Consider the following 12,205-nt stretch of genomic DNA (forward strand, 5'->3'; position numbering starts at 1 on the left):
TCATCTATTTGGGGTCATATTATGCCCCTCCAAAAAAATGACCTTTCTGTAAAAATGGGGTTGGAAGATTGAAACATGCAAAAAGCACTTCGGGTACATCCTCCCATTGTATTGTGAGAGTTTGGACCCTCTAGGTCAATTTGGAGTGGCTTTAGGCTGTCTGAAAAATTGAAAACCTGTAAAATAGACCAAAAAATCCACTTTTTTGACCCTAGAGAGAGGTCAAATAGGGTTGGAAGGTTGAAACCTGCAATAATAACTCATGAGAAACCCTCCCATTGTATGCTGAAAATTGGGACCTTTTAGATCAATTTCAGGGATAAGGGGGTCAAATATGGTTTTCTCACCTTAAATGGGGGTGGGGATGACCTAGGAAGCTGAAATTTGGATATGTTGATCACAATGGAGGTACTGACCCATGGTATGATTTTGGACCTTTTTTGTCCATTTTGGGCCAGATTATGCTCCTCTAAAAAAATGACCTTTCTCCAATTTTCAACTTTGACCCTTCCCACTGCAGGGGTCAACTCTAGCTTTCAAAAGAACCCCATTCTTCAAGTTTGACTTTATTTGATCAATTAGAACAGGTTCCAGGTCATAAAATGTAAAAATCACCACCACGCTGAAAAGTGCTGAAACTTATACATATTATATAGTATGACACAAAAGTAGTGTTCGGTGGCATTCATTTCTAAGTGGAAAGAGCTAGAGAGATGAAAGAAGCGGCGTTGGGTAGGGAAAAACAAGGGCTTTCAAAAGCAACCTTGAAAATTTCAGGCCCATGCACAGGGTGTCCACAAATTGAAAAACCCGTTTGGTCAAAAAATTCAAACTGGTTTTTATTGGCGCAATGTATTCTACACACTAAGGCAACAAAAACGTGATATGGATTTTTTGAAACCGGTTCGTTAATTTGCAACTGGTCAACAAAAAATACCCAAAAATTGTAGATAGAGAAAAAAGTTTGAAACAAAAGTTGTAGAGCGTGAAAAATCACATTTTGAAACCGATTCATTGGTTCGCATTTAGCAACCAGTTTTTGACAATCACCTAAAAATTGAAGATAGAGAAAAATGCTTGAAACAAAAGTTGTAGAGCGTGAAAAATTGAACCATTTTCGCTGATCGGATTTTGAAACCAGTTCAATAAATCGCAGCAAACGATCATAAGTTACCTGATTATAAGCCAATTAGTCATTTTCAAAATTCGTTCAGCACAAATGGTTCAATTTTTCACGCTCTAATACAACTTTTATTTCAAGCATTTTTCTCTACCTTCACTTTTCAGGTGATTGTCTAAAACTGGTTGCTAAATGCGAACTAATGAACCGGTTTCAAAATGTGATTGAACTGAATTGTTCAATTTTTTAAGCCACACAACGTTTGTTTCAAGCTTTTTTATCAATCTCCAATTTTTAGGTAATCTTTGATAACTGGTTGCAAATTAATGAACTGGTTTCAAAATCCGATCAGCAGAAATGGTTCAATTTTTCACGCTCTACAACTTTTGTTTCAAGCATTTTTCTCTATTTTCAATTTTTAGGTGATTGTCAAAAACTGGTTGCTAAATGCGAACCAATGAACCGGTTTCAAAATGTGATTAGACAGAATTGTGTAATTTTTTACGCTCTACAACTTTTGTTTCAAACTTTTTTCTCTATCTACAATTTTTGGGTATTTTTTGTTGACCAGTTGCAAATTAACGAACCGGTTTCAAAAAATCCATATCACGTTTTTGTCGCCTTAGTGTGTAGAATACATTGCGCAAATAAAAACTAGTTGGAATTTTTTGACCAAACCGGTTTTTCAATTTGTGGACACCCTGTGCATGGGCCTGAAATTTTCAACCCAACGCCGCTTCATTCATCTCTCTAGCTCTTTCCACTTAGAAATAAATGCCAGCGAACACTACTTTTGTGTCATACTATATATACCTAATTATTTATTTATATAAAAACTGCTCCCCCCCCCCGGGGAATCGTCTAGTTTGAGCTCAAAACGTCGAGAACTATCAAAATCCCCCCCCCCCCCACAGGCAGCGCCTAATTTACCAATAAGGTAATTCAGAAGAAGGAAGTACACAGGTTTTGTAACCAAAAAAGAGATTTTAATGTGAAAGGACATATTGGAGGTAAAATCAACACTTGATAGTTGAGGTAACTAGATCGAGGTACCTAAATTCAACATTGATAAATCGAGGTACCTAAACTAACTTGGTCAAATATGAAATAACAATTTAAAATTAATGATCAATTATGATTAAATTTTTTGAAAGGAAATACTGACTATTAAAATAAAATTGATTTTATTTAGTAACACATTTTTTTAAAAAGTTTCAAATTATTAGGAAAAAGAAACACCAAACATAGTTAAAATAACTACAATACATAAACAATATTCACCAAAGTACAAAAACAATTTGGATTTTGGAACACACATTTAGGTAGTTAATACAAATTGAAATAAATAAATTTCAATTCTGAACAAAAGATTATCACAGACGCAGATACTTAGATAGAATCAAAAACAAACATAATTTTCATTCATTAATTTCTATAAGATGATATTATGTTAATTGAAATGCAGTATGGCTGAAACATAAATTGCGAAGGAGAAGTGTAATTCAACAAAAACGAAGTGATCAGTGTGATCGGTAGAATCGTTGATAACGAAGAAGCCACGTGCTAAGTACTCGTAGTTAGGCAACTTGTAGGTAGAGACTTTACACTTTGGAGGACTTTGGACCATCGAGTAGCAATATTTTGTCTAGAATTTTTCCATGAGAATAATTATACCTTTTTATAGTTGATCAAAGAGGATTCTTACATTCAAGTCTCTTTTGACAATTCATAACACTCAGTCAACGTTTTTTTCAATTCAATGAGAAATTTCAGATTGATTCCTAGCTTGTGTTTTTCATTAATTTAAATGTTGTTTTGCATGAGGATGTATAAAAACACGTTCGTTTCAGACCACTATAGAAAAAAAAATTACTGAAAGGATGAAAACGAATTTTGGTATCGAAATAGTAGAGGCTTCCAGATACCTAACAGTGTATTCATTTTCCCTTCCCCACTACAAGGGGGTCGTATGTATGCGTGATGCGCGCCCAATCTCCTTATTCAATAGCCGCACATTGTATGTAAGTCGCCTCATGTTATTATAAACTCAGGCTGAAACAAACATTATAACATTAAGCAGTTTTTACTGTACTTAAGGACGTTTCTTATTTTCAAGATGAATTAGAATTACCATATTGAGATTGACAGAATGCAACTAATCGATGAAGCTCAATTCAAGAATCAAGAAGGTCAACTTGTGAACTCGGCGAACCTTCACTTGATGGAGGCTGGTTGAGGACCGCATTTTTCACCCTAATAAAAAATAATATTGTATAATGTTAGTTGAGGACCACTTTTTTCATACTAGCTCAAAAAAAATACTAGGGTTGTAAAAAAAAACTTTTAAAGTAAACGTTTTTTTAGTTTAAACTACCTAATTGTATTTTATTGTTTTTGTTTTGAAACAATTTTTCGTCTTGTATAAAATTATGTGTTTGAAACGTTTTTTTTTTTCAACTCCAATTTCCTTTAAAATATGTACATAATCAAGGATCAGATATACCTAAAAAGGTAATACTTGATCTCAAACTTACGCTGATCTGAGGCTTTTGTCGAGGGTAGTTAATATGTGAGCGGCCCAGCGATCCTTCACCTGCTCGATCAGCAGCCCATCTATTTCCATTTTGCGTAACGTCAATATAAAGTCACGTTTGTCATGCTGCAAGTAAAAATTCGTGATTAATAATTATATGTACTGAACTTATGTACCTGCAATTGACATTTGTTTATACTTACACATAAAGTTAGTACTGTTTTTTCTATAGTTGAATTGTAAACTAAGCATACGATAAATGTTTGATCGTGTAACTTGATGAAATAATTCGCCATTTGATTCTTATGATGAATGTAAATGGCATTCCGCCAATCATCCGGCACTTCTACTTGGACATTCTGAGTTAGTTCATTTTCAGCAACAACCACTTGAAATTGATAACTGACGAAGAAACTAATTATAGCTATTATCGATGTTTCAAAAGTAGTAGTGGGACTGTGTTTGGAGACGTTAGTGCACACAGTTTCTGTCATTTTTCCTGTAAAATTTTCGAGCTGTAGAATTTAATAAATGGAATAGTGATAGTGAGTAAGAAAAATATTATTCAACAGGTTACTTACTTATATTTTCCGGTATAATTGAACTATTATAGTAATAATGTACAGCTATATTGAGCAACGTACTATAATCATACGAATCGTCCATCATGAAAGAGTCACCTTTTCACATCAAACTAGGATCCTTGATAATGTTAACAATTCAACGTTTGAGCATAAAGTGGGATCCCTAAAATTCTATAATAGAACCGAAAATAAAATTAAAATCGAAAATAAGTCGTACACTGAAAGAAATGATTTTCAAAACGCGCTATTCAGTCCCGAAATTGATGCAATGGTTACTGCACAGTACAGTAATTTTCGAATTACCTCATTTTGATGTAATGATTACATAGTTTAAATCAGAGAATGCATCAAATAATGGAATGAGTACATCGCCAGGATGGATTTATTGCATCACTTTTTAAAATTCATTTCTATGTTTTCATTACATTTCTTTAGGGACTCAGTCCTGCAGACATGGTATTCAAAACATCATTTGGTGGGTAATAATTACATCATGTAGTAAGAAATGATTACATTTCTCATATATGACTGAGAACTTTGTACTGATTTACTGAATACAGTAAACGATGTACTGAGTACATCGCCATACTGCAATGAAATCCTTTATTCCCAAACAGTGAAAAACATATAAATACTTCTAGGGCCTGAATCAAATATTCTACTCGTGGCCATGTCGTTAAGTGTAGGTAGTTAGGAACGAGAGGTCGCAGGTTCGAATCCCAGTTAGGTCGGAAAATTTTCGTAGGTAAATAAGGTCTGGAAAAATTCGTTGCTGTGAGGATTATTTAGATGTGTGGAGAAACTTGAAATTGATATACCCCTAACCCCACCTTTTAAATATTTGTTGAATAAAAACGATGTAATGGTTACCACACTTCTGTGTAATAGTTACTTCTCTAAATATGTACTGATTATATTGTCTAAATATGTACTGATTAATGCGTTTCATTCCTATACCAAAATTACCGCGTTTTAATGCACTGAGTGCATCGTTTCAATGCAACGATTACTGTTTATTTCTTTCAGTGTAATTTTCTATTTTGAAACAGTTTTGATCGTTTTCTAGCCCTTCTCAAGATCCAAGCAAGCATTCTTATCAGTTATCACGCGTCATCATGCAGTCCGCTTCCAAGAATGAGCGATGAATTCCTCAAGTCCCTTATATCGCGGTCGGAAGGCCCGTTTAAGGATCACTTGCACCCCCCTTCCGATCCTCCGGGACAACTTTTTTCTTAAAGGGGGAGTCCTGAGGAACATTTCTAGCCCTTGTTGGCTTGTCCTAAAAAAAAAGTGGCCCTACTTACAAAATGGCGGTCATTTTGATTGACAGGTCAACCGAAATCGCAGATTTTGCGTTCCAACATAGAACCAGTATAAAATTTTTCAAACCGTACAAAGGTAAATCGAAAGAGCAGGCAAAAATTCATCACCTGTCAAAATTTCAAGTGCTAAAGTGCCTTTTTCGATTTTTTGGTGAATTTTAAAAAATCAAATTTTGGCCAAAATGAGAAAAAAAAATCAAAATTTTACCAAATTGACCCAGATAGCTGGATTTTGGGATATCCCCCATTTTCGACCTGCCAAATCGATTGGAAACTGTTTCAAACCGTTTTGAGCAGTTCTCGAGCCTCCAGAAGATTTTTGAAACTTGCGATTCCCACAAAATTCCATCAAATAGTACTTGCAGGTGAATTTCAAGTCGTTTTGGAGCCTCCAGCGATTTTTTGAAAAAAACTGGAGCCTCCAGTGGATTTTTGAACCTCCAAATTCCCACAAAATTTCATCAAAATGGAGATGGAAAACCGAAATTAATTCTGCAAACTATTTCTATACGCTACGAAGTCGACTGCAGGTAAATTTCAAATAGTTTTGGAGCCTCCAGCAGATTTTTGAAACTTGAAATTTCTCAACATTTCAACGAATGGAGATGGAAAATCGAAATTCACACTGAACTCTAATTTCAACACCCTCTGAAGATCATTTCAGGTGGGTTCAAGTCATTTTGGAGCCTCCAGCGACTTTTTGAATGAGTGTAGGGCGTTTTTTGGAAAATTGAAATTTCCAAAATGTAGCTGGAAGCTTCAAACCCATTCGAAACCACCATGCAGTCGACTTCATATCGTTATTGAAATTATAGTCTGCGAAGTAAATTTCAGCTTGCTGACTCCATGAGACTCCAGTAATTTTCAAAAAGTCGCTGGAGGCTCCAAAATAACTTGAACCCACCTGAAGTCGTCTTCAGAGGGTGTTAAAATTGGAGTGTGGAGTAAACTTCGGCTTTCCATCTTCGTTTGATGAAATGTTTGGGAAATTTCAAGTTTCAAAAAACTACTGGAGGCTCCAGTAATTTTCAAAAAGTCGCTGGAGGGTCAAAAACGACTTGAAATCCACCTGCAGTCGACTTCGTAGCGTATTGAAATCAGTTTGCAGAATGAATTTCGGCTTTCCATCCTACTGGAGACTCCAGTAATTTGCAAAAAATCGCTGGAGGCTCCAAAATGACTTGAAATTCACCTGCAGTAGACTTCGTAGCGTATCGAAATTAGTTCGCAGAATTTTGGCTTTCCAACTCCATTTGATGAAATTTTGTGAGAATTTCGAGTTTCAAAAATCTACTCGAGGCTCCAGTAATTTTTCAAAAAATCGCTGGAGGCTCTAAAACGACTTGAAGTCCACCTGCAGTCGACTTCGTGGCGTATTGAAATTAGTTTGCAGAATAAATTTCGGCTTTCCAACTTCGTTTGATGAAATTTTTGGGAAATTTCAAGTAAAAAAAAATTGCTGGAAGCTCCAGTAATTTTCAAAAAGTCGCTGGAGGGTCAAAAACGACTTGAAATCCACCTGCAGTCGACTTCGTAGCGTATTGAAATTAATTTTCAGAACGAATTTCGGCTTTCCATCCTACTACAGGCTCCAGTAATTTTCAAAAAATCGCTGGAGGCTCCAAAATGACTTGAAATTCACCTGCAGTCGACTTCGAAGCGTATCGAAATTAGTTCGCAGAATTTTGGCTTTCCAACTCCATTTGATGAAATTTTGTGAGAATTTCGAGTTTCAAAAATCTACTAGAGGCTCCAGTAATTTTTCAAAAAATCGCTGGAGGCTCCAAAACGACTTGAAGTCCACCTGCAGTCGACTTCGTGGCGTATTGAAATTAGTTTGCAGAATAAATTTCGGCTATCCAATTTCGTTTGACGAAATTTTTGGGAAATTTCAAGTTTAAAAAAATTGCTGGAGGCTCCAATAATTTTCTAAAAGTCGCTGGAGGGTCAAAAACGACTTGAAATCCACTGCAGTCGACTTCGTGGCGTATTGAAATCAGTTTGCGGAATGAATCTCGGCTTTCCATCCTACTGGACTAACTGGAGGCTCCAGTAAGTAGATAATTTTCAAAAAATTGCTGGAGTCTCCAAAACGACTTGAAATTTACTTGCAGTCGACTTCATAGCGTATTAAAACTCATTGCAGAATCAATTTTGGCTTTCCAACTCGATTTGTATAAATTTTGTGAGAATTTCAACTTCAAGTTTCAAAAATCTACTAGAGGCTCCTGTAATTTTCAAAAAATCACTGGAGGCTCCAAAATGACTTGAACCCACCTGAAGTCGTCTTCAGAGGGTGTTAAAATTGGAGTGTAGAGTAAACTTCGGCTTTCCATTTTCGTTTGATGAAATCTTTGGGAAATTTCAAGTTTCAAAAAATTACTGGAGGCTCCAGTAATTTTCTAAAAGTCGCTGGAGGGTCAAAAACGACTTGAAATCCACTGCAGTCGACTTCGTGGCGTATTGAAATCACTTTGCGGAATGAATCTCAGCTTTCCATCCTACTGGAGGCTCTAGCAATTTTCAAAAAATTGCTGGAGGCTCCAAAACTATTTGAAATTTACTTGCAGTCGACTTCATAGCGTATTAAAACTAGGTTTTCCAACTCGATTTGATGAAATTTTCTGAGAATTTCAAGTTTCAAAAATCTACTGGAGGCTCACGTAATTTTCAAAGAATCGCTGGAGGCTCCAAAGCGGCTTGAAATTCACCTGCGGCCGACTTCGTAGCGTATTGAAATAGTTCGCCGAATTAATTTCGGCTATCCAACTCCATTTGATGCAATTTTGTGGGAATTTCAAGGATCAAAAATCTACTGGAGGCTCCAGTAATTTTCAAAAAATCGCTAAAGGCTCCAAAACGACTTGAAATCCACCTGCAGTTGACTTTGAATCGTATTGAAATAGTTTTCAGAATTAATTTTGCCTTTCCAACTCTATTTGATGAAATTTTGTGAGAATTTGGAGTTTCAAAAATCTGCTAGAGAATCCAAAACTGCTCAAAACGGTTTGAAACAGTTTCCAATGGATCTGGTAGGTCGAAAATAGGGTATATCCCAAAATTCAGCTTTCTGGGCCAATTTGGTAAAATGTTGATTTTTTTCTCACATTATGGCCAAAATTTGATTTTTGAAAATTCACCAAAAATCGAAAGTCGCTGGAGGCTCCAAAATGACTTGAACCCACCTGAAGACGTCTTCAGAGGGTGTTAAAATTGGAGTGGAGTAAACTTCGGCTTTCCATCTTCGTTTTATGAAATTTTTGAGAAATTTCAAGTTTCAAAAAATTACTGGAGGCTCCAGTAATTTTCAAAAAGTTGCTGGAGGGTCAAAAACGACTTGAAATTCACCTGCAGTCGACTTCGTGGCGTATTGAAATCAGTTTGTGGAATGAATCTCGGCTTTCCATCCTACTGGAGGCTCCAGTAATTTTCAAACAATTGCTGGAGGCTCCAAAACGACTTGAAATTTACCTGCAGTCGACTTCATAGCGTATTAAAACTAGTTCATTGCAGAATCAATTTTATGAAAATTTGTGAGAATTTCAAGTTTTAAAAATCTACTGGAGGCTCCCATAATTTTCAAAAGATCGCTGGAGGCTCCAAAACGGCTTGAAATTCACCTGCGGCCGACTTCATAGGGTATTGAAATTAGTTTGCAGAATTAATTTTGGCTTTCCAACTCTATTTGATGCAATTTTGTGGGAATTTCAAAGTTCAAAAATCTACTGGAGACTCCAAAACTGCTCAAAACGGTTTGAAACAGTTTCCAATCGATCTGGTAGGTCGAAAATAGGGTATATCCCAAAATTCAGTTTTCTGGGTCAAATTGGTAAAATTTTGATTTTTTTCTCACATTATGGCCAAAATTAGATTTTTGAAAATTCACCAAAAATCGAAAGTCGCTGGAGGCTCCAAAAGGACGTGAACCAACCTGAAGACGTCGTCAGAGGGTGTTAAAATTGGAGTGGAGTGAACTTCGGCTTTCCATCTTCGTTTGATGAAATTTTAGGGAAATTTCAAGTTTCAAAAAATTACTGGAGGCTCCAGTAATTTTCAAAAAATCGCCGGAGGCTCCAAAACGACTTGAAATTCACCTGCAGTCGACTTCGTGGCGTATTGAAATCAGTTTGCGGAATGAATCGCGGCTTTCCATCCTACTGGAGGCTCCAGTAATTTTCAAACAATTGCTGGAGGCTCCAAAATGACTTGAAATTTACCTGCAGTCCACATCATAGCGTATTAAAACTAGTTCATTGCAGAATCAATTTTATGAAAATTTGTGAGAATTTCAAGTTTCAAAAATCTACTGGAGGCTCCAATATGGCTTGAAATTCACCTGCGGCCGACCTCATAGGGTATTGAAATTAGTTTGCAGAATTAATTTTGGCTTTCCAACTCCATTTGATGCAATTTTGTGGGAATTTCAAAGTTCAAAAATCTACTGGAGGCTCCAGTAATTTTCAAAAAATCGCTGGAGGCTCCAAAACGACTTGAAATCCACCTGCAGTCGACTTCGTAGCGTATTGAAATAGTTTGCAGAAAAAATTTCTGCTTTCCCATTCCATTTGATGAAATTTTTTGTGAATTTCGAGTTTCAAAAATCTGCTGGAGGCTCCAAAATTGCTCAAAATGGTTTGAAACAGTTTCTAATCGATTTGGCAGATCGAAAATAGGGTATATCCCAAATTTCAGCTTTCTAGGTCAATTTAGTAAAATGTTGATTTTTTTCTCACATTTTGGCCAAAATTTGGTTTTTGAAAATTCACCAAAAATCGAAAAAGGCACTTTAGCACTTGAAATTTTTACAGGTGATGAATTTTTGCCTGCTCTTTCGATTTACCTTTGTACGGTTTAAAAATTTTTATGCTAGTCCTATGTTGGAATGCAAAATCTGCGATTTCGGCTGACCTGTCAATCAAAATGGCCGCTATTTTGTAAGTAGGGCCACTTTTTTTTTGAGGACAAGGGCTAGAAATGTTCCTTAGGACTTCCCCTTTAAGAAAAAAGTTGTCCCGGAGGATCTGCAGGGGGTGCAAGTGATCCTTTTCCTTTTGTGGGCCCCCGACTAAATTGCTAACAAACAAATCCATAAATTTTCAATTTTCTCGTTTTAGTTTAAGTAAGTAGATACCTAGATCTAATTTTCGGGTGAAAAATCTGGATTTGTGGATTTGAATCTACAAATCCACCACCAGACCCTGAGCTTGCCAAGAGCTTCTGCATGGGCCCCAGTCAGAGGAGGAGAGGAGTCTGTCTCTGTACAGACGCGACTCATGAGTCATCTAATCTAATCTAATTACCGAAGCCGAAATTATTTGATCTGGTCACTGGTGTCTGGTCTGATTAGTGATTATCTATATCCAGACCACGTTGAGCAGGTTGTGACCTGTTGTGACTTGTCATTGTGAAATGTGAGCCTATTGAAAATTTGATTTTGACTGCTGACTGGTCTCATGGTCTGTCAGTGTCAGTGACGTCAGTGTCGTCTCACTGTCTAGTGTCTGGCTTCCCACTTTCCCAGTGTCGTCTGGCTGCCTTATAGTTGGCAGAAAATACAAAAAAAATTCTGAATTTAGTGAAGTAAAAAATATTGAAAAATGCATGCATGAAAAAAATTTTTAAATTTAAAAAAAAAAACAAAAACTTCAACTCAAAAACCTTATTTATAACTGAAACCGAAACTGTTCCAGATCTCTCAGCACCTCCAGCGGTACCGAAGGGAAACAGCTGATCAGCTGATCTGTGGGCTGCTGGGCCGGATACACGAATGCATGATGCAAGCAATCGTCCATATTGTTGATGCGTAAATGCGTAGGAAGATCAATACCACCTATAGTAAAAGGCCTGAGCGCTGTTTTGTGACGTCATCGCTACTTGGTAGTACTTACGTATCTAACATATCATAATACACTATAGAATTGAATGAAAAATGCACTCAAACGAATTAAATCCTGCGAAAATTTTATTTTTCATATTTTATCTACATGAATAATGAATTTATGATCATGTAGGAATGATTTTAATGAAAAAAAATGAAGAAATTAGGTTATAAACAACACTGTTTTTCAACATTAAAGATGAAAGTTATACATAAACTTGACAAAATTATACCTTTTGGCGGATATTACAACACTCACTGGTGAAATATAATTAAATAATCGTCGAATCTTGTCAAAATCCCACTAAAATCATCTAATTGGTTTGAGATGTTGATGGTTTCTTGATTCTTGATTAGATAACCTTATCCATCCATTGTAGTTGGATGGTTGTATTCACAATGCAGATTTAAAACGCATTTTAGATTATATGGTTCACTATTCATTTCACTGCGATGTTATTCCAGTAAAACACAGGCACTAATACACATCAGTTTTCATTTTTATGCACTTCACAAGATATCTACACATCCGAATCACACAATGTCACAACACAAACAGATCGCGAAAAATTCACTTTTGTACAAAAATAAAGTAATCCAACACCACCAGTAGTTGAAAACAACAATATCTCATCCCTACACCACATTTTAGAACGAATATTAATTAAAATGTCATCATTTTAATAACGTTTTTAACGAAAGTTTTACTCTATTTCACGAACTCGCCATTAAATGTACGTTAAAATTCAAATGGTAAACACAATCGAG

General features: G+C 36.1%; 1 protein-coding gene across 2 annotated transcripts; it reads right to left on the reverse strand.

The window, feature by feature from the left end:
* Positions 1-2,143: 2,143 nt before the first annotated feature.
* Positions 2,144-11,352, reverse strand: LOC135845717 (uncharacterized). 2 transcript variants are annotated; one of them, XM_065364508.1, is made up of 6 exons: positions 10,860-11,352; positions 4,235-4,408; positions 3,857-4,152; positions 3,655-3,779; positions 3,252-3,373; positions 2,144-3,172 (listed from the first exon to the last, which is right to left on the reverse strand). In XM_065364508.1, the coding sequence occupies exons 2-5, from the start codon at positions 4,320-4,322 to the stop codon at positions 3,295-3,297; spliced, it is 588 nt and encodes a 195-aa protein (XP_065220580.1). In that variant the 5' UTR covers positions 4,323-4,408; positions 10,860-11,352; the 3' UTR covers positions 2,144-3,172; positions 3,252-3,294. The 2 variants fall into 2 exon arrangements, with proteins under 2 accessions (XP_065220580.1, XP_065220581.1); XM_065364509.1 differs by lacking the exon at positions 10,860-11,352 and having other exon boundaries at positions 4,235-5,820.
* Between the last annotated feature and the right edge of the window lie 853 nt (positions 11,353-12,205).

This window comes from Planococcus citri, chromosome 4 (genome assembly GCF_950023065.1).
Source record: "Planococcus citri chromosome 4, ihPlaCitr1.1, whole genome shotgun sequence".
Taxonomy (NCBI): Eukaryota; Metazoa; Arthropoda; class Insecta; order Hemiptera; family Pseudococcidae; genus Planococcus; species Planococcus citri.